Consider the following 23,890-nt stretch of genomic DNA (forward strand, 5'->3'; position numbering starts at 1 on the left):
AAAGATAGTTATTGGGGAACAACTACCAGCCTCTGCTGTATCTATTTTAAAATTAAATCTCAGGCTTGGGCTTGATTTAAGTAAAATATGTACTATCATGTTTGACATTTGAAAAAAAATTACCTATATGCTTGACTTTATGCAGACGTTCCATATATTTTCAAGTCTGTCTGACTCTCCTCAGCCTGTAATGACCTTCACCATTTCTTGTCCTCCACGCACTTCCAAAGCCCATTTCAAATGTCATTTACCACCTCTTCAGTGAAGAATTCTTTAACTCTTACTTTTAATTCATCATTTTATCTTTGCTATTCCAATATAACATAATGTGTGTGTTCCTTTATTGTAGTATCTAATAAACTCCCTCAAATTTTTTCTTCTTATAACGGGACTGCAATTTCCTTAATAGTAGAGTTCATGTCTCATTGATCCCTCTCTTCCCCATGGTGCCCTTCATATAATAGGCTTGTGATATTTTCTGATTGAGTGAATAGAAATTTGAGTCCTAGCTCTATTTCTGCTTCTAACATAATGTGTTATCCTGGATAAGTCACTCAGTCTTTTTTTATCTTTCCCATAAAATGCGGGAAAATTATAACTCCTGATCTGCATCATAAGGTTGTTATGAAGATAAAATAATTTGGAAAATGTGATGTCAATTGTAAGATATTTGATTTATGAGCTTTCACTGTTTACTGCATTATTAGGAATTTAGGGAAAATTAATCAAGATTGAATGGGTTGTCAAGTCAAATTTGTATTCTGAGATATTTCCCAGTAGTATTTTGACATACTGGCGCAAAAAGGTTCACATTTCAATAAGGAGTATATAATATTATTTAATGCTTACTTTTTCATCTAAAATTTTATGAGAAGTTGGAAAAGGGATTCTAGTTTATCTGTGTTCTTAACTCAGATTCAGTGATAAGATTTAAAACCATTGTTATTTGACGAAGTAGAGGCCAAGTTGTTTTTAATTTGATATCCGGATTTACAACGTATGAATGAGTAAATTATTTTTCATTAAATGAGATACTTTTTGGGGATCTTATTTGTGACTCAGAAGGTGTATTTCTCTAGCTGGCTTTCGTACCTGGGCCACTTTAGCCTTTTGAATATGCATTATTAATGTAGTATTTCCTCTGCTTTCCCACCCTCCAAACTTATATATGTTAACATGTAGTATCCTGTCAGTAATTCCTGCTAATTCTCTAATTGGTATGTTTTTGGGGAAAAAGATGTGTCTCATACTCCTGTGTATTTGTACTGTCCTCCAAATTGTTTGGAATTTGATTATGAAGCTTCAAATATACAAAATGAAATTTTGGAGCACACACTTTAGTGAACAAAACCTCTTTGCTATCTCTGAGAAGATCTACATTTATGTAGGAAATGATGACTTTCTTGGAAAATCTATGTCATTATTTGTGTGCTTCTGTCATTAAGGTTCTCACAGTTTTACCCTTTTTAATATTTATTGAATGTTCATAGTATACTAAGAGTTTTCCATTATACTGAAATAGTTTTACTTCTATTGAACTATTAGTTTACTTATGAGTAGTGATCTGATTTCCAGGATTCTTATAAATTACATTTATGCTAATGCCTTAGTTTCTGTTGGTTGTTAGCATCACTGTCTCCCTACTATTTATCATTTAAGATGCAGATTTTCATCTCCTCTGGGAAACTTTACCTATGATTCCCAGATATAAATATGGATCCTTTTGTGTTCCAGGGGAGGTTTTAATGTATCTTTATCACAGTTCTTTTGTTTCTATGTCTTTCTCTCAGCTTAACTATGAATTCCAGGGTAGCTAGTGACATATCTTACTCATGTCTGTATATCTTGCATAGTTCCTAAATCATAGAGGAATCTCAGCAGATCTTTATTTGGTTGAACATATATTCCTTGTAGGCATCCTGGGTGACATCTGTATAGGGATGATTTGAGAAGACTCTTATACTTACTGTACTTGGTCAGACCCTCAGGTTATGCAACAGGGGGTCAATATGTCAAACATGAGGACCTAAAATTTTAGGAGGAAAAGTGTTGTATATTGCTAAGCGCCAAGTGGACTAAGTTTGAGCTAAGCAACCAAGTAGTCTATCCCTTCTGGTATAATATTCTTTGAGTCCTTTGCCTAGGTGATCCATTCATGTTTTGCATTTTCTTTATGAGAGACATGCCACTTTTTGTTAGATGCAGTTAAGTTAGTGGAGAGTGTTCCAAAAAATATGATGAGTATCATGTTTGGTATAAATCTCAGGTCCAACCTTCTCTAAAAGGTTTCTGGATATTTGACATCAATGGAATAATTGACATAGGAACCACAGTATATACTGAGTGAGTAGAGGAGGCCATGCACCAGATGGACTTTACTGAGCTTTTTCATTTTAGTGCAGACTGAACATAACTGACAAGGATGAGATGAGTCTGGCCAGTAGAGCAAGAGAAATCAAGATTAGATGACAGAACTCTTTTAATTTTAAATGAGATTATGTATAATGAGCAGTCTTATAGATAGCCATTCACTTGATGCAAATAATAATGTAGGGTAAGTACATAGAAAATAATGCGGTGATTTAACCCATTTAATTTTTATTCTAGACACATTCTGGAAATAGAGAAATGTAGTGAAATTTTGTGCTGGGACTGAAAGTGTTGGTTTTCAGTATTACATTAGTTTAGGAGAAAGGGGCAAGCAAAAAGGAAATATATAGTCTCTAATCTTCTAATAAAAGTCTCAAGAAGGTAAAGGGAGTACATTCTCTGGTTAAACTTTGAAAATTCTATATAATGTCTATCATTTTATTTCAAAAGCTTATTAATTAAGAAGTGAGAATGAAAATTGATATTTTTAAAGCTGTTTGTTCTTACTCTTTAACATGTAATAGCTCTTGGGCCTCCATTGTTTCTTTTTTTATTATTTCTGCTATTTGAAGTTGTCATTCATTCAGCCGTTCCTGGCCCTGTCTGCACAATGAGCAAGCACAGGAAGTCCAGAGGTCCTTGATCAGTAGCGAGTCTGATTGTGCAGTCAAGGCGATGGTAGTTAGGATTATGAAAGTGGTGTCCACACAGTGGGATTCAGGAGAAAAAGGTGTGTTTGGTAATACCAAACAGAGCTTCAAGGGTTAATCTGGCATTGCTTTCCCATCTCCTGAAAAAGCCAAGTTTTTTGTTTTTCTTTTTTAATATCAGAATAGTTTGATCCTGTATACCAAGTTTAGAAGATTAGCCCTGGAAACCAATATTGTGTTTTCTCTCTTCCCTTCAGGACACAGTATGTTCCATTTGGGACCACCTCAACTACCTTACCAGGCAGCACCAGGTCTTCATATGCTTTCAGTTTACCCTCTACTATGGAAAGGATCTTTCCTTGAATGTTTATATTTTCACCTTGAGAAGGCAATATATATATACGATGGGTTAAGCAGCTGTAAATAAATATGACATAGTAGAAGAGTGGTTTGTGGGAGTTTTACTATATATACACATATATAATATTTTCCAGTCTGGTTTCAGACCCCGGCATGGCTTGGAGACAGCGTTGGTGTGTATGAAGGATCTTCCTCCAATGAAGGATTTGGGACAACTTTCCATGATGATTATATTAGAGCCTCAGCTGCTTTCGTGTTGGTCATGAGGTGATGCTGAACCGAATGCTTGAACTAGCAGGAGTGGCTGGGATTGCATTGGAGTGGTTCCGTTCATTCCTTCCGGGTAGGTACCAGCTAGTGACGTTGGGTGAAAATGGACATTGAGGGTCTTCCCGTATGGAACCCCACAGTTGTCACTCATTCCCCTGTTCATGTTTAGTGGGTTTGAGAAGACAACTGGATACCTGAAGGCTAGGCAGTGTGATTTGAATGACTGTGTAGAGGTTATGAGGGTTGATTCCCAGGTTGACGTCGCTCACATACGTTATTTCTCTTTTGTCAGTGTGACGGTGCAGACTAGAATCGAAACTGAGAAAGTGTGACTTGTTGGAAAGTGAAAATTCAGGAGGCCCTGGTGTGCTTTCTGATTTCTCTGTGTGAATTACAGTTTGTGTTAACTGTGGCCGTATTTTGACTACAAGTTTATCTACACATGAAAATCCTATTGCAATGTTAGGTAGAAATGTTTTATTTTTCTTTCTGGTCTATAGCCAGAGCCTTCTTCCCTGTGAACATTGACTACATCTCCATGATCTTTCTTGCTGAAATTGTAGTCTACTTGTTTACGCTTTCACTTGGGGCTCTTTTAAGCAAAGTAGCCTGACTACGTTAATATATATTTTTGAGGGCGATGGCTGATTTTTCCCAGTGAACATTTTGCTCTGTCTTCACTGAGAAGACTTCATTATTCTAAGCTTGTTTTATGAAGAATCAAATTGGGTTGTACTTTAAAGAGTTTTGCAGCATAAATACTGCCTCTCCTTCTCCTTAAACTGCTCAGGCATTTTAAGTTTTTACAGGGAATATGCTCGAGTGTCTTCAGTTTTGAACATTTTCTTCAGAAATTTGGTGCCTCTTCTTGGCTGTTTATTTATGTAATATTATTTCAGTTATTTTCCTTTGGGGTAATGAAACGCTTGCTGATTGTTGAGCATGGGAGAAGTTGATTAGGTCTAAGAGTAGAATACAGGTAAAAAGCTGAAAAGAAGAAACACAGATGTATGTGTCTGTAAATATCATTAGAACTGTCTTTTGAGTGTCATTTTGGCAAAGGGGCAGGAAACTAACATTTATGCAGTAACTGATCAGTGTCAGGCACTGAGCCAAGTGGTTTCTATTTTTTAGCTCATTTAATCCTCCCAGTAACATTGAGAAGTGGGTGCTATTTCTTCATTTTACTGATGAGGAAATTGATGCTGAGAGAAGTTAGGTATCTTGCCTAACTTCACACAATTATAAGTGGAAGATTGGATATGTGAGCCTGGGTCTGGCTGATTCCAAAGCTCAGTCTTTCCATCACAGTCAAATGTTAGACCACAGACAAATGTTAGACTTGAAGTAGGGGTCCCAAAGGAAAAAAAAAAAAGAAGAAAAAGAATGTCTATTAGAAGGCATGAACAAACCAAGGAAGAAATGAGAGACATAGGAATGCACTAGCATAATGTTTGTTTTGAAAATTTCCAGAGTTTTCTTAAAACTCGCTTTAACAAGCCAAGTGAGAAAGGAACAATTTTTGGATCATCGAAGGTTTACCATTTGAGGGATGAACAGGTTTAGAATTTTGGATTTTATCTCTTTGTTTGGACATTTGTTCATTCTCTGTTTTGAAAACAAAATAATGATACCCCACATTGGATCCTAGGAAACTATAAGATTCAGTACATGGAAGTCAATCAGATAGTTAGTAATTATCTGAGGAGAGACAGCAGTTGAAGACTAATAACAGGTGTTTGCTGTTTATAAAAGCTTCTATTTTTTTTTTAAATGTGTCTCCAAACTTTCTTTGTGGAACCTCAGTTTACCATTGCCTTTTGTGTATAACATGGTGCTTGTGACTGAAGATGTGGTGAATTTTTGTATTCTGCTTAAATAGTAATATATTTGGATTTCAGTAAATACTCGTTTTCATCTTTGGATGAAGTTTGGGTCACTATGACCAGTTTTCCTTTTTATATTGATGGGCAGCTGTCTCTTACCATCACAATAGATTCATTTCAGGCATAGCCAGAGAGAATGTTGTTTCTGTGCTTATAAACTGACATTTGGCAATAGAAAAGTACGATATCGCATGTTAAAGTTATTGTTATCCTAACATGATATACTGTTATTAATTATGTTGACAGACCTTAGATAACCACCCTCCCCACAAGAGGTTAAGCTCTTTAACTGTAATGATTTTCAACCTCAGTGCTATGTTTTATCTGCTAGTAGCTCCTGAAGTAACAGTCATAATTGAATTCAGCAACTTAAGATTTCCTGACTTAGCTTAAGTGAAATATTGATTTCATGGAATTAGGTGGCAGGTGCATTGAGGAACTATTTCCTGAAAGTTTTAAGTGGCTATATAAGACCTCAAGAATATTCATTCAGGTTAAATGAATGGGTTGGAGTTGTGCTTACTTAAATAAGATGTTTGCCAAATGGCCAGAAGCCATGATATCCCAAGTTTTGTTTTTTGAAACATTGAAAAATGAGGAGAGGTAGAAAAATATTTCTCATTGTTACATAAACACAGTTCTCTATAATTTTAGCAACTGTTTCATCAGTTACCATTTAGTTAGTTGATTAAATAGGGCTCTAGGTTTAAAATAATTTTTCTTGAATTATTACCTTGGCTCACAAATTCTTTTCCTTTCCACCCCAATTATATTCACATATCCTCCCTTTTCGTTACTGGAGTTGTTGTCTGGAGGGTCTCTGTGTGCCTGGTTGGAACATTGATATTGCTGTAAAATAACATACAGGAAATCTCGTTTTGTATAAAGATGCATTTATCCCCATGGGTCATCAAAATGCACATTTTTTCCTAAGGAAGATGTTTATTTCTGTAAAACTGAGGTAATAAATATATTATGTATTACAAGCATTGCTTTTGGAATTTGTTAATATGTATGTGTGTATAATTATATAGTTTTCAAAAACCATTAGCCTGAAACAGTAATTATTTATTCTCTTTTAACATTTGCACTGATCCTAGCATTCTTACCTTTATTTTCCTGTTTTTTTTTTTTTTCTGTACAGCAGAGTATTAATAAGGCTTGGTAGCAATCATAAGCATTTCTGCATTCTCTGCTCCCAACTTACATCTCTCATGAATCATATTTCCCTGAGGGTGAAATTGAAATAAGGACTAGGTGTATTAAATTTCCTTTAGACCTACTGCCAGATTCGGATGTATTTTTAAAATGTTGAATACAGGGTTTGAAGGATGCTTAAATTCACAGTTTTTGTATTTACTTTTCCTTTGTCAAAGCATTCTGTTTCCATAAGAGATCTTACCTAGAAATCAGGCCCTTTTGTGAAGTAAAGTTTGTTTTTCCTTTATAATTGTATCTGAATTTTGTGGATGTATTTCATGTCATCCCAAGTACTATGATATTTGAATTTCATACAACTTGTATTTTATAGCAGAAAGCTATGTTTATTAAATATCTTTAAATGGTAACACTTCTAATCAAAGCAGACAACTGCCGTTGAACAAAATGCCTTGAGAAAATAAGTGAACAAAGAAAAATGGAGAGGTAGAAGGAGGAGAAAAGAAAGCTAAATTAAATTGGTATTTGTTCTGTGGTATGAATGCCAATCTTAACAGTAGTGGTCGATTTGGTTATTTTTAGACATTTCCTTTATCAAACATTTAAAGGTAAAAATTTTCCCATAGTGAGCAAAACTCTGAGTTGAATTCTTTTGACATTCTGCTGATCAAGGAATTTCCAGTGAGTCGTAGCACAGTCTTTTGCAGTGAAGGCATAGGAGGATGAACCAGAAATGAAGCAATGGACAAGGGAATTCTGTTCCTTTTCTTTCCGAACCATAGCCATTAAAAATGATAAATATTTATTTAACATATAATGTGTTAGTTGTGTCTTATATTGAGGGAAGATATAGACATGATCGAAAATTTACATATGAAAAGCCATACCATTGAAAAAAATTAGAAAAATTCAAATCTAACGTTCAAATTCACCTTTGACAGGGAAATCGATTTTCTTAGTTAGAGTCTGTCAAATAAACTGCAAAGGAAAAGAAGGACATAATTGACTATAAAATCTTATGTGTCTTCATATTAAAAGAAAAACGTTAAGTAACAGTGGAGAAAATAGTAGTAGTTAATATTTTTAGTTAACTTGCTAAATGTATTATATAAAAGATTATTAAAACAATAAGAAAAAAAAGTGATGCCCGTAGAGCATCATGGTCAAAGGACATGAACAGAGGGAGCTCCTCTGTTAGCGTATAACTAGGGGATAAACACATATGTGGATAAGCATTTGATCTTACTAATAATCATGGAAATGCAAGGTAAAGTGACTGTTGGAGATTGTGTTTTTAGTTTACCTAATAAATTAATCAGTCCCTTCACTTCACCCTAACTCCAGATGATGCTTTCTGTGTATATACTACAGGTGAGAGTATAAACCAAAACAACTCATTTGAAAAGCCAGTTGGTGTTATTTGCAAAAGGCATTACATAATGTATATCTCTTGAATTAATAATGCCACTTCTACAAGCCTATCTTAAAATATTCTTGAATATACGAAAAATGTATTATATGCACTAAGATATTCACATAAATGCTATTTCAATGATAAATAAAGGACATAATTTCAATGCTCACTGGTGATATCAGTGGTTCTCAAACTTGGTTGTACATTAGAATCATTTGGAAAGATATAAGAAAATACTGATGCCAAGGCCCCACCCAGAGATTTTTATTTAATAAATTTGGAGTTGCTTCAAAATTTTCATTTAAAAATAAATTCTTCTAATACACAGCCAGATTGAAAAACACTGACTTGAAACAAGTTCATGGAATATTTTTAATGATTCGATATATTTATGATGGTTTTGTAGTAGTATGGAAAAGGTATAATATAAAATGAAATACTGTGATTCAACCTTTAGGTAAACTATAACTTTAAAATAGAAACACACTGGAAAAATAGGCTAGAAGAAAATTTATAAAATAGAGTTGTTTTAAGGAGTTGGGATTTTGAGTGATTTTTCTAATCTTTTCTTCACTTAGATATTTAGTAATGTTCTTATATTACTTTTTAAAAGAGAAACTATATTTAAAAGAAGAGTTTCTACTGGCAAGATCCTCTAGGTAATTTCCTACTTATAGGTTATTTCTACCTATGAATACAGAGATTTATTCTGACTTCTAAAGTAATCATATCCTAAAGTTAGAGTTACACCTCATATTATTATAATAAAATCCTCCATAAGATTCCTTTTTCCTTTTTTTATCTCAGAAATATTTCCTTAGTAGTCTTCCAACTTTTGAAATATAATAAGCTCAAGTTAGTCATTTTTCTTTCTTATTATTCTGCATCTGTGCCTATCAGTTTTCACCTTTCTAAATACCATCTATATGCTGATTGTTCCCCAATGTTTGTCTCTAACCCTAACATTAACTCTTGGATGCAAGTATATATCTAAATTTTGGATACATGTATTTAAATTAATAAGTCCACAACTAAATTCACCATACTTTGTTCCAAACCCCCCTTTTCTATATTGCCTATATTAATTATTTATACCACCATTCACCCCCAGACCCTGAAGGAATCCTAAATTCCTTCTTCTCCCTTATGTCACATGTCTATTCAGTTTCTATGTCCTACTGATTCCTGCCCCGCCCCCATATTTCTTCCGATGTATTTCTTGACTCTTTCTCCACATCTCTGCCCTACTGTCGTTGCTCTAGTGAGGTTCTTGCCATCTTCCCTGCAGTCCAGTACTGAAGTCTCCTAATTGATCTGTGTTCTTCTGGCCATGTTTCATTCTAGATCTGTCGTCATGCTAACAGAGGGACAAGGGCATTTTCCTCCTTAAAATTTTCTGGGGCTCCCCATCATCTCCTGCATGTAGTTTAAGCTCCTTGCCACGGGATTTATTGTGGTATAAACATCTCATGCACATGGCATGATACATACCTTCCTTCTGGATTCTGATCCCGACCCTGCTCTCCCTCCCACTCACTGCTCTGGAAATACCAAATAATCATGTTTCTACACCCCACATTCAGTTCTGTTCATCTGTGCCTTCTTCATGCTGCTCCCTCTACCTGGAATGACCTTCTCACCTCCATTTTGAGTAGATTAGCAAAACTTTGAAGATTGATACTGTCCACCATTGACTAGGATGGGGAAAATAGTTACTCTCAAGGGAACATAATTTGGAAGTAATTATCATAATTTTGAAAGCACCTTTTTAATTTAAAAATTTTACTTTTTGGAATCCATCCTAGAGAATTCTATCTTAGTCTGTTTGGGCTGCTATAACAAAATACCATAGATTAGGTGACTTATAAACAACAGAAATTTGTTTCTCATAGTTTTGGAGGCTGCAAAGTCCAAGATCAAGGTGCCCCCACATTTTGAATCTGGTGAGGGCCTGTTTTCTGGTTCATAGATGTCCGACTTCGCATTAAGTCCTTCCATGGGAAGAGGGGGAGCACTCTCTGGGGTCTCTTTTATAAGAACACTAATCTCATTCATGAGGGCTCCACCTTCATGACCTAATCAGCTCCCAAAGGCCCCCACCTCCAATTACCATCACATATGAATTTTGAGGGAAGCACAAAACATTCAATCTGTAGCATATATATAAGAAGTATATACCAGATTCCTTCTTGCAGCACTATTTTACTGGGTAAAATTAGATGCAAACTAAGTGTTAAATAATAATGAAATACTTAAAAAATTGTTACAACATATCTACTCCATAGGATATTAGGAGTGTTATGTATTAAAAGCATTCAATATTCTATAGAATATTAAGAGCAAAAAATATTCTGTGGGAGAATCTCCCAGTCATGTTATTAAGCAAAAAAGCATATACTTACCAGTATGCACTATGTGCTCTCATTTGTGTTGAAAATAAATTTAAAATATCAAACCATGGAGTTGAATATATGCATATACTCCAATGAAAATAGGAAAGCTCTGGAAGAAAACATGATAAAACTTTAATAGTCATTATTTCTCAAGCAGTGGGACGACGGTTGGGGAGAGCTCAGAGAAATTTGGTACTTTTAACTCTGTATAATGATGTACCTTTGTACTTTCCATGTATTTATTTATTTGCTTGCATAAAAATGTTTAAACATTAGCATAAGTTGAATCAAGGGAAAAATCTGATGAAATTAGAGGGAAGCCAAATTGTGGGTGAAAGAACAAAAATCATCAGAAATCTTTTTGTTTGTTTGTTTGCTTTGAAAAATTTTGAAAATACAGCCAAATACCGTAGACCAACAACCGCTAGCTGGAATTAGCAATTGTGGACATGTTGCCATAGTTGCTTTGGATTTCTTTTAAATAAAGTCTAGCAGAAAAAGCTGGAGTTCTTTGATTTCCTCCTCCGAGGAAATCAGTGTCATAGATTTACTGTATACTATTGGAGTTCAGAATTTTCTAGTTTTACTAGGAATGTATGGTAAAAGTATATCTATAGCTGTAATCTGGTGCTGAACATTTAGTTTATTGACAGGGTTTTTTCCCTAAAACAAATAATGTCTCTTTGTGACTGTGTATGAGTTTTCCCTGAATTTATACCAAAAAGTGGAATTGCTGGTCTATAGAGCGTGCACACTTGTTTTTTTCCACTAGATATTGCCAGATGTCTTTCCAAATTGGTTGTGTCAATTTATATTCTCATTAAAGTGTATCATAGTTTCTATTTCTGGACACTCTCAGCCAAAATTTGGTACTGCCAAGCTTCAGATTTTGTTATGCTCTGTAAATTGTGAAATGTTAGCTTATCAACAGCCCCTGAATGTTTTCTGAGCGTCCAGGTCTGGCAGAGCCCAATGAAGGGAACTCACAGAAGCCTAATGAAATCGGAATTCTAAGGAGCTAGTTTCCATCAAGCAATGCGGTATTAGACTGCCCAGAACTAAATGTTACAATCATAGGACAGGCTGTGTAATGCCTACAGAGGTTCAGAGATGGTCATTATGGACTGGAGAGGTAATTAGAAGTTTTTAGGAGGTAAAGGCGGGGGGACCTTCACAAATGAGAGAGAACAGAGGGTATTTAAAATGAAGAGAGTATGAAGGCAGGCAGCATGGCTGAAATGAACAGTAGGCCAATAGTCAAATCATTGTTAATTGCCCTTAAAACCTTAACCAGAAAGGGTGTGGTAGAGCTTTAAAGCGTACCTATTTTAAGCTCATCGTCTTATAGATGAGGAAATTGAGGCCTAGAAGAATGAGGTCAGCTTACATAAGTCACTTAGCCTATTATCAAGTGTCAAAAATGAAATAAGCAGGGGATTTATTGGTTTATTTAACTTGGACATCCAATACATTGATCTTCAACATGACTAGATATTGTGGGAGTTCACATGGTATCATCTTTTCTCCCCCTCTTTTCTTTCCAGTTTTGCTCTGCTTTCCTCTGGTTAGCTTGTTCTCAGCAGGCTCTGTCCCTGTGGAGGCAGAGGTAGGCACCAGCTAATCTTTCTCATACCTTTACAGTTTATGTTCCTACTGAAAGTAATGTGTGCTCTTTCCCTTTTTTTCTATATCAGTTTTCCAAAAGATGCTCAAACTCTCACCATTTGCCCAGGTCGTTTAATCTGGCTGGCCTTCCTGGTAGGGATATCAGAATCATCTCATTGATGGCTAAACTGGAATTGCATTGCCGAGGAAGGGAAAGTCTCTAAGAAAGGAATGCAGGGCACGCAAATACGAGATGGCCACTGTAGCCTGTGTGGTGTGTAGGGTGTTTGACACACGTGATTGAAGTCAAGAGTTTAAATAGAATATAGATCATCTTCATTGCAGATGCTTTATGTCCACAAATCCGTGATTATAACAACTTTTATAACAGTGATTAAATTCATCTCATCAAACACCTTTTGAGTAATTGGGATTGCTTGTCAGATAATACAAGATAAATAAATATGCGTCTATCCCCTATGGAGTTCCCAAACTTGTTGGAAGTAGTAAGTGCAGGAAAGTTAGAAGTGTGAACAATTTTGATGAAAAGAAAACATGAGAATTGTTGAGTTTGTAGTGCAGGAAAGGAGATGCCCTGGGATCGCAAAAGGCCTCACCATATGGGTGCTAGTTAAATATTTTATTTCCCGTGGTAAATGGAGCAAGGAATGGGATGCAGTTCCAAGCAGAGGTTTTCATATGAACCGAAACAGAGAGATGGGAAACCATGGAGGCACAGGATTTACTGAGTTGGATGGGATTATAGAAGAGTGGTCTGAGTTGGGGGGAGTCATCTGAGAGTTGGAGAAGATGAAGATGAGGTGGGTGCCAGGTGTATTGTAGAGGCCCCTCATGCAGCCTGAGGAATTCGTGCTTCCTTTGGTGGGCAGTGAAAACCACTGATTTGAAAAATAGATACATGGCCTGAGGAGTCTGGGCAGTGTTTTTTTTTTTTTTCTTTATTCTTTTGGTTTTTGTTTTTTTAAATAGGAAAATTGCTCTGGCACCGGTGGGTAGGCTGCAGTGGAGCAGGGAGACAGTGAAGGCAGGCTTTAGGTTTGGAGGGCTGTGGAGCCATCCTCTTGTGATGTCAAGATTGTTTGAATTAGGATGTGAGGAAGTAAAAATGTAAGTTGAAAGGCGAACTTGGTCGAGGCAAGAATAATGTGAATAGTCTGAGAGGTGCTTCAGTCCTGGGCAATGAAGAAGAGGGTTGTACCCATCACGGAGCGAGAGAAATAGAGAACTGGGAGACACAGCTCCCCTGGGAGGGATGAGTAAGATGATTTTTGTGTGAAATAACATATTACAGATATATAGTATTTTTAATTATATGTGAATACTATTTGTATATTTTTCAGTGCTATTTAAAATTCCTGGATATGTTTTTCAATTTTATAAATTTGCACAGGGAAAAATAATCATTACACTGCATTATTTTTTCACAGAGAAACTGATACTTTGTGTACCTTTAAAGTAATTTTTTAAACATTTGGCTAATAAAATTGAACATTCCTGGGATTATGACTGCTAGGTACTTTTCCCTAATGATCCTAATCATAAATGTAGAATAGCGTTTCCCCAAGTATACTTCTTGGCATTCTGTCCATAATAGGGGCTGTTGCTAAATATTACGTGGAGAGGATTTTTTTTATTATACATGCTTAGGAAACACTGAGTGAAGCAGGTTTCTTGAGTTAAGTAGGACTTTTCAGACGTTAGTATACATTCTTAGTGTATTTGGTGAGTTTGCAAGAGGAGAATGCAGTCCGCTGCTTCTCTGAAACTTGTTTGACAAATTTCAGGGGCATCTCTTGGGACTAATATCCCATAGAACACATTTAGAAATGCTGCTGTATTAGCCATTGCTAACAAGATGGGAGGTTATGAGTAGCTACAAGTAGAATAAAGAAATTTACGTTTTTATATGAAACTAGTTTATCACTCCAAATATAGTTACAATGTCTGCTCTTTAGTATGTGAAATTCACTATTTTGTTTTAGAAGATATATTTTTTGGCCTAATTGAAAATATTCTCATTTTGGTTGCAATGATGGGGAAATAGTGTAAAGGTCTGAAGAGCCGCCAGTGGCCGTCAGTTGGCTGACTCTGCATTAGAGTTGGTGACATAAGAAATCTGCCTGTGATCACATCTCAGTCATCTCCTTGGAATAAACTAAGGATAGTATTTAAATTCCAAATGGTTTTCCTCTTGTTATGCAACAAGCCTCAAGGCTCCTTTTTCTTGAATCCCTTGTCATTTCACATGTATTCAGAAAATTCAGTTCAGCTCAGCCTGCATTTCTATTATGTGCAAAGCATTGTCAGATTGCGAATTTGTTTCAAGATTAAGTGACATATAATATACTCAATAAATGTTTTTCAGTTAATGGATTGTATTATCCTTTAATGATTCGATTCTACAAGGAAGCATTGCAATTATGCATCTGAATTCTCTGCCTTAGTCTCTCAAAGTTCTTTCTTCCTTAGTTTTTATAGGTAGCCCTACCTGAGGAAGATAACCAACAACATCATCTTCTGCAGCCTAGTTCTTTTTTCTTAATGACAGTTCCTATTTTTTTTTCAAGGTATGCTTTTTTTTTCTTTTGTTTTTTGGTGAGGAAGATTGACCCTGAGCTAGCATCTGTTGCCAATCTTCCTCTTTTTTTCTTTCTTTCTCTCCCCAAAGCCCCAGTACATAGTTGTGTATCCTAGTTGTAGGTCATTCTAGTTCCTCTATGTGGGATGCTGCCACAATGTGGCTTGATGAGCAGTGAGTAGGTCTGCATCCAGGATCCGAACTGGCGAACCCGGGGCTGCCATAGCAGAGTGCACAAACTTAACCCTTTGGCCGTGGGCCAGCCCTACCCTAGTTCTTTTTAACACTTGAAATCTACTCTGGGGGAGTCTTTGCTCTAGGTGGCATTGAGTGAAGATGGAACCAACCACCTTACCATTTACCAGTATCTGGCTTTTCTTTGTGTGTTCCTTTCAAGTGCCAAACTCTTTTTTACTCTCTAATGTTAATTAAGTAGAGGAGGCAATTCTATGGAGGGACAATGTGGGATAATGGAAAGAGCTTTGAAATCAGAGTAGAATTTAGATTTCAGCCACATCACTTGGCTGTTATTAGATTTCAGAAAGATTGTTAGCTTCTGAGCCCCAGTCACATCTGCAAAACTGGGAATCATGCTTATGTCTTGTGGTGGCAGTAAGGAATATAGATGGTAGTTGTGAAAGCCGGGTCACATCAGAGATGGTCAGTAAATGGTAACTACAATAATAGACCTTTGTTATTATCATTCTTTCCCCTCCTTCTTTACTGAATAGGTTATTTTCAATATTATTCCCATGTGAAAGGCTACAGGAGTGTGTGCACTCTCGTGTCTTCACTTATTTTTGCTAGTGAAACAAAAATGAAATTAGACAAATTCTTACCTGAACCACTTCTTTTTTTCTTTTCTGCTTTATCTCCCCAAACCCCCTCTGTACACGGTTGTATATCTTAGTTGCATGTCCTTCTAGTTGTGGGATGTGGGACGCTGCCTCAACGTGGCCTGACGAGCGGTGCCATGTCCCCGCCCAGGATCCGAACCCTGGGCTGCCGCAGCGGAGCGCACAAACTTAACCACTTGGCCACGGAGCCAGCCCCCTGAACCACTTCTTTAAACAAGCTGTGAAGTATTTAATTTCTTTCCCTTTGCACCTCTAGATGTTGGCTACTTTGAGTACTAGTAGTAGTAATAATAATAGTAGCTCACAATTTTTGAACTCTTAGAATATGCCAGACACATTTCTAAGTGTTTTACTTGTTTTAACTCTTTAAATCTTCAGAATAGTCCCCTATGAAATTGTGGCATTTATCATCCACATTTTGTGGTTGAGGAACCTGAGACCCAGGGGAGGTTACAAAGTCGCACAACTGGTAAATGATCTAGCCTCGGTTGAGCTCAGGCTGACTGGCTCCAGAGGCCGGTCTTATTCACTGTACTCTGTTGCCTTTCCTTGTATAGCAGTGGTAATGTGGCATGTGATGACATGCACAGTGGTAGAGAAACAATTGCCAGTATCTGGCTAAACGTGCAGCTTAGTCTGTATTTGATGTTTATAATCAAAGATAACCACCTCACCTCATATTTTAGTTGGAAGTCTTTAAAAATTATAATTCAGGTCATATGCTTTGGTTTACACATTTATAGGGCTAATTCTTAATTTCCTTATAGATCCTATTCTAAAATAATACTAAGCAAACTTTGTTCCTTATAGTAATATTTTGGAATTCTTGTCTCCTGAAACAAAAGGTCAATTTACTGATGGCTGTATGCGTGACTCTAGTCTGTCTAGGGGAGGTTTCGTAGTGTCTATAAAGTGGATAAAAGGTCTAAGTTCAAATGTCTGTTTATATTCCAAGAAGAGTATCTTTTTATATTGTTCAAGCCCATCAGAGCACAAGTTTAAGTTTGGAGTCTGAAATTGTTTCTCTAAAGTTAAAAATGAAATTGCACAACGTGTGTCACTTGGTAATTATTTCTTGCCTCAATATCCCTACCTCATATAAGAGTGCTGGGACTACGTTTCTAATTTTGCCTTAGAGATGTGCTGAATATTGAAAATCATGCGGATGTTCTTCATGTAGAAATATGCAACTATCTTCCTTTTAAATATGACACATTTCTTAACTCGTTCTTATTTATTTATATGTTTGTTGAACTCTAATATTTGTTATGTCTCATATGTCAGTGCTCATTAAATACTTTCATTAGTGATCTTTTTAGTGGGACTTTTTAGTGGGAAATCAAATTTCAGGGTTGCTGTAGGTCACTTTTTGGCTCACATTTTATGTGCTGGAATTATTCAGATACCATATATGAAACACTCTAGCTTTTAAGGTTTTATTTTTAGTCATTTTAGGGAGTTCCAGACTAGCAGTAATATTTCTCAAGAGTAAGAAGTTAGTTTGGCCTTGACTTTCTAGGGTAGCTTTTAATCGTCTAGGCTACTGATATCAGCTGATGTACAGTGTGGCTAGGTGTGTTCAGGAGTCATGCACATTCACTGGTAGAAATAGTTTATTCCTCTCCGTTAGTAGGGACATACCCATTGAATATGTAAGTATATAGACAAATCCAAGGGTGCATTATTCATTTTCCACATTTTAAAATCTTCTTGTGAAATGTAATGTATATAGAGTTAAATGCACAAATACTAAGTAAACAATTTAATTTTCGCATAGTGAACACAAAGATCCTGTATCAAGAACTAAGACATTACCTGTACCCCAGAGGCTCACATAATTTCCTCTTAAAAATATATCCTTTATAATTATTTTCTCTAAGCTATCAACACTGGAAAGACTTGAAAGGAGCTATTATTAATTTGTTTGAAAGGAGAGTGGACATAAATTGTTTCTATTAATTTATATTAGTAGCACTTAACACAATGACTGCCTCATAACACTGCTTAATAGTTGCTTCTTGAATTTGTTGAACTTTTAGACTTATGTTGTTCAGGATTAATTTTTTTGATGTTCTCATATTTGAAAAATGAACTTTAAAAATGTTTTCAGGAAATAGCTGTCATCTGAAATTTTTCTTGAGAGATACTTAATAAAATAAAGTAGTTTAAGATTTGGATTACTGAAACATTGTCTTATAAAGCATTATTATTTTATATATAAAGAAGCAGAGAACCACTATTATGATATTTTCTTTGTCATGCTTATAAATGTTCTTCGAATTGCATTGTCCGGGTATTCTTTCTGGCTAAAATTATTAAAATAGAATGGCCATCCATTCCCTTCACTACGTGTGTACTCTTAGTAAGATTTTTGTGTTCCGTCAGCAATTCGATGTGATAAAGCAATGGGTTTTCTGTAGTTCACACAGCACTGGGGCTCTGCAAAGCATCTCGGGGGTTCTTTGATGTCTAGACAGTTTAAATTATGCCTGCTCCCCTGCCTCCAAATTCCACCCCTGTTCTGCTTCAGGGGTTGTGGGAAATGAAAACAAACCAGAAGGGTTCCACAACCCTACCGTCTAGGGACAAAAACAAACAAGGAGAATAAGCTGTCTATCTACCCTGGCAGGTGTATATGAAAGGGCCCAATTATAGGGAATGGCAGAAAGAAAAGAATTGGGGACAAATTTTGTCCTGTTATTTACTTCTAATTATATTCCTAACATGGATGTACATGGGCATTGTGGACAAAATGAAAACATTATAGAAGTATTAGGGAAGAAAGTAAAAGTCACCTTTTACCCCAGTCCCTCAGTTTCTTCCTCCCCACCGGCAGCCAAATCTAAGAATTTGGTGTGTCTCTTGTACATTGTCCTATTTATTGAATGGTAAGATGCAGAATTGTGTTTTAAATTGGAAAACTAACTTTTCTTCCTTTCTTTTTTCTTTGTTTTCCTTTTATAAATTGGGACATCATGATTCTTCCTATTCATCTTTTTAGAAAGTAAGTAACATTTGAAATTTTATAGATTTTTTTTGTTAAAACATTGATGTTTTATTATTTCCTATATACATATTCTGTTACAGCATTTTTAAGTTTTAAATTCTGACTGAGGTGGTTAACTGTGGCACAGTTGACCCACAGTTCATCATTGTAAGAGAGATGTACATAGATCTCTTCCCAAAGCAGAACAAGACATGCTTGCTAGTTCTCTCTTTTCTGAGTATAAAAATTGTTGAGAATAATAGCAATAAGTAAATAGTATGAAAGATTTTTAAGATACACTTTCCTACGTATATTCTGCACAGAAGGAAACAGTTACCTTTTAATAAGCATTTAACTGTTTTGATGCTAATGTTTTCTTGTTTTTAAATAAAATGGACCATATGATTAGTTTTTTTCTGTAAAGAAATGCAAGGGATATACTTAAAACTACATGACTATAATCAGTGTCTATAAGCCAGTGATTTGAGTTGTAAAATTTGTATTTGGCTGCAAAATATTCTCTTATTCTTCTGAAATGTAAATGTTGAATAGTTTTGAATTAAACAAATTTTATATGTTTGTTTTGGGAAAGATTTGCAAAAATTACAGTAGTCATTGAGACTTTTGGAGATATAGTATCATGTGATTGTGAACTAAATATTTTTAAATATTTCCGTAGTAAATATTGCTTGAGTTAATAAAAAGTATAATTTAATGATATAGTCATACTCAACAGAGTTTATTATTTCTAAAATAATAATGCTTATCACTTATGTTTGTAGCAAGCATAGCATTAAACTGCTATTAAATAATCAATTTATCTTCTACAATTCTTTTGTTTACTGTACCTTAGAAAGAAAATGTAAATTACAGTGATGTTAAATTATATTTGTTCAGTATTTTTTAGTTGTCTTTGTCTGTATTATTCTTTAATAGTCTAAATCTGAGTTCCAGGAATTGTGTATTAGGACCTTAGGAATAAAGAGTAGGACAAATATGTGTGATGTTTGATGTTAAGTGGACAATTTTATTGTTACATTTTTTAAAGTCTACGTTGTTTCATTTTTATGTATTCTATTTTACTTGTAGCATTAACATCTTCTTGCCAAGTCTCTAGAGAAAGTCTGTGTTTCTGACAGTTTCACTAAATTAAAATGCCACAAATTGGCATAATAATTCCCAGCTTCAGATTGTCTATGCTTTTGTCTGAAGAGAATAATAATAAAAGTATATATTTTGCAGTGTTCAGTATAACATGCATAGCATTATTTATCTGGAGTTCATTCATGGGCAGATATTTCTGGGGAGAAGAATATATTTTACTTTATAAGGTATGCCTGGCCCACTTTAAATATGAGCAAAAAATCTTTTGTGAGGAAAAATAATGAAATGAGGTCTGTAAGCTTGTAGAGGTCTCATGAGGAAAGATATTCCATAAATGCACAGCATTATTACCATACCATGTGTCCGTTAGTGTTCAAGCTGCATTGTTCTATGACCAAATTTATTTTAGGGCCCTTACTTCCTGTCAGACCCAATGGAATCATATTGACATATTGGCACAGAGAAGCTGCTTCCTAAAATAATGGAGTGTTTTTATTATTATAATACTTATAAACCTTTATGACCATAATGTGTGTATGTGCTGACTTGCTATTTAGTATGTCGTGGCAACTCAGCAAATCCGGCTTTTTCATTTTACTGGAGAGTTTTTGTAGGAGGAGGTTTGATAGTTCTGGTTTTTAGAAAACTTTTAATTTTGTAACTTAAAATTATGTTTCTATCACAGAAATTCAAACTTTGAAAGCTTAAAGACTAGATTCTCTTGTCCCACAGTATTTTGGATTAAGTACCTAGAACCCCTAAGAGGTGAATGCGGTGGAGTAGGGCTTCAAATCAATATTGGTTCAACTAAATATTCATTGATGTTTTAGCATATTAGGAAGTAAAATATATATGAAAACATAACTAAATGAAAGTAATAGTTCTAGCTCTAAATTCTAGTCTGCAAAAATATCAGTTTGCAAACAAAACACAAAAAATGCTTTTGTGGGCATACGTATTATACATTCATAAAAATCTTTAAGTATATGAGTAATTTCAATAATGTTTGTACATATATGCTTTGATGTTTTTAATCATCAGTTTAATGCTGTTTGATTTCTTTTAAAAAATCTGTTGATTTCATAATTCAGTCACTTGCATCTTTACTACAGAACATAATTATTAGCTGGGCAGAATTCCCAAACACATATTTTGTTATTTGACACATCTAAGTGAGCAAAGGTTGTCATTGTAGAAGCTGTTTCAGAGAGATAAACACAGATAGAGATTTTTATTTGGCCTTGTGAGAAATGCAATCCTGTGAGTAACTTAAATACTTGTAATTTCAAATCAGTTCTTCCCTGGTTTCTTATTATTCTTTTGTTGCTTTTCAACCTATGGGATGGAGCTGTCCTTGAACTTGGTTTATTTGATCATTCAAGTGCAGCCATCAAGTTGTCTGTAATATTTGAAAACTGAGGCTTCATGGTGTTATTTGTAAAATAATACCACATAAACGTTTGGGCTTTGGTTTCTTTGAAATACGGTGTTGGTTGCTTTATGAATAAAAGCATAATTTCAATTCAGGAGACTTTTTGCCTGAAGCCTACAAGACAGATGCATCTGATTAACTTTGGCAAAACTGGACTGGCCTGTTATTGTAATGTAGATGTTTTCGGGGTTGGGAGGGTATTTTAAAAAGGCATGCGAGAGGGTCTTTTTTTTTTCTGTTTTAAGAGACTGAGAACAGTTTTGCTACAGAAACTGTCTCCGACTGCTTCATTTTCACATACTTTTATTTTCTAGTGGAACTTCTCCATTAGCCTGTCTGAATGCAATGCTTCACACTAACACTCGAATAGGGGATGGAACATTCTTCAAAATCCCTGGAAAGTCAGGCCTCTATGCTCTCAAAGTAAGTTGTTCTGCATATTATGTCTGTTATTACTATGTGTCATGCATTTTTTCAGACATGTGAAGGTAAACAAAATTAGATTTGGGTGAAGGGTAGAAGACTGACCCCTATGCCTTTTAAATGTTTTCAGATGTCTTAAAAATGGTTTCATATTAAGAATAAACAATGACATTTTTCTTTAAGGAAAGCATATCTGTGGTTTTGCTCTAACATATGGTAATGGAAAATAGTTGTGGCTTCCTTAAAATTCTTGATTCTTAAAAATTTACATGGAAGAGTGCCCTGGATCATCAACCAAGAGCTTAAGATGAACACAGTTGCCATAAACTATTTGACTTAATGACCATCAGTTGATATACAGGCTTCACACCTGTATGACATTCTGTCTTTTATATAAATAAGAAATTTATCCATTCTCCCTGGAAACTTGCTGATTTAAATCAGTTATTTAATTTTAAAACAAACAGTGATCTCAAGGAAGTTTCACTAATAGTGCATTGTTATATGAGAATAGAGAAATAAAATAAACTTCAGAAAACTGAGTCTTAATTATTTTAGTTTAATGCCCATTCTCATCTAGAATGGGAAATGCCATCTATGATGCACAATTCCAGAGGACAAAAGCTGGTGATCTACACATGGTTGCATAACTTGAAACCAATGAAATCCATGTATTATTTCTTATAAATTGAAAAGAAGGCACCGCTTTAATAAGTGATGAATTACATTTAAAGTTCATTTATTTCCTTTGAGAAGATTTTTTTTTAGCACTAAAAGTTATACTGGCAAAGAAGCAGGGGTTCTTTCTCAGCTACTGAGCATCAAACTCTTGTCACTGTGTGTGTTTCAGAAAATAACACAGGTTAATCAAAAGGACTTGTGTTAGTTCAGTTGCTTTTTGTAGCTGCTTGGATGTTTCATTTACCAATTAAAATTCTGAGTTGTTAATCCACTTCCTAACATACGGAAGAATGTAGAATTGAGAAAAATGGAAACAACATATGTCAAAAGCAAACTTTGTTTTTGTATATATTTTAAAAGGTTATCCAAAAAATCAGCTGTGGCAATGTGCTTTTCCCAGGCTTTTTCTTTTCAAAGAGTGATTTTACATTAAAAAGTAAATCAGTATTGAAATTCCAAATCGCAAGTAACTGTGATAATATGTTAAGACTCTGAAAGTATTTTGAATGTTTTCCAGTTACTGATACATCTCCATAAATCATCATTTTTTAAAATAATATAGAAAGAAGAGTCATCATGCCCAGCTGATGGAACATTGGATTTAGGCTGTGAGTCTGAATTGGATGGCACAGAAATGGCAGAGGCCAATGCCAATGGAGAAGGAAATGAAGGTAAGTGTGTGAATTTCAAGATGTAAACCCTGTTCTCTTAAAAGTTATATAGAATTCCAATAATTCACTGATTGAATTCCTACCATTCCTACCATTATAGATTGATATACCATTATTGATTGAGTTTTCTTCCAAGTTTGTACCACCTACTTAGATTTATCATCGAACTATTTTGAGTCAAAATGTTAGCACCTAAGAAAAGTATATAGTTCTTTGCTTTTTGTTGTTTAACTGTATGGATTTTCCTGAATAACATTCTTGAGTGTTATCGGTGTGTTTCTCCTGCAAGGCAAGAGGGTTACTGGGGGTGTCTGGTGCTTTTATTCATATGTGAGGCCTGAGAATGCTAATGTTTTATTTCTGATTGTGCTGATTTTTCCTGTGATCACAAGTAGTTTTATAGTAGCTTTGTTTCTAGGTTTGCCCTTAGTAAATTAAGGTTAGTGTTAACATTCTTTACAGTGAAACAAGGGCCAAATAAGTTACATTCTTGTGAAACACTTGAAAAGTGGGCGACCCTTCCAGAATTCTAGGGGGGGCATTTTTCACCTCTGAATTCTAACCATGTTAATTCATTTTTATCTTTCTCAAGACATTTGCATTATGATTCTGTTGGTATATGTAATTTCTACACTGCAGTTTTGGCAAACATTTGTTCCACAAAAGCTGCTATATTTTTTTCCACCCTACCCACGTCCCCTCAGTGACCCAGATCATGAATGGGGAGGAAAACTATGTCAGTAAAGTCTCTGTCGGTGGACTCATAGAAATCAGTAAATTATCTTTAAACAAACAAACCTTAAAGGATCCTTGCAGAAATATCGTATTTCAGTAATAGCCCAAAGCCATTCATTTTATTAATGACCATAGGAGTCCCTTTGTATTCTGACTGGACACTCCTGCCCTTTAAGCTGGTGTGCTTTCTGATAGTCCCCGTGAGACTGACTCTGCTTCAGCCCCTATCTGATCTGCAGCAGAGGTTGTGAATTAACGTAGGAAACACAGAGTCTTGTCTTAGTAAAACAGCTGAA

General features: G+C 35.2%; 1 protein-coding gene across 3 annotated transcripts in view; it reads left to right on the forward strand.

Annotated features, from left to right (window-relative positions):
• Nucleotides 1-23,890, forward strand: part of ASXL3 (ASXL transcriptional regulator 3) — a 171,261-nt gene that overhangs the window by 46,984 nt on the left and 100,387 nt on the right. For 2 of the 3 annotated variants that reach the window (XM_070275616.1, XM_070275614.1), the window contains exons 3-4: nt 21,399-21,507; nt 22,751-22,859. In XM_070275616.1, coding sequence (XP_070131717.1) covers nt 21,399-21,507; nt 22,751-22,859 — 218 coding nt within the window. Of the gene's footprint in view, nt 1-21,398; nt 21,508-22,750; nt 22,860-23,890 lie in introns of those variants that run through there. The other variant, XM_070275615.1, reaches the window with a different exon arrangement.

Source organism: Equus caballus, chromosome 8, assembly GCF_041296265.1.
Source record: "Equus caballus isolate H_3958 breed thoroughbred chromosome 8, TB-T2T, whole genome shotgun sequence".
NCBI classification, from domain to species: Eukaryota; Metazoa; Chordata; class Mammalia; order Perissodactyla; family Equidae; genus Equus; species Equus caballus.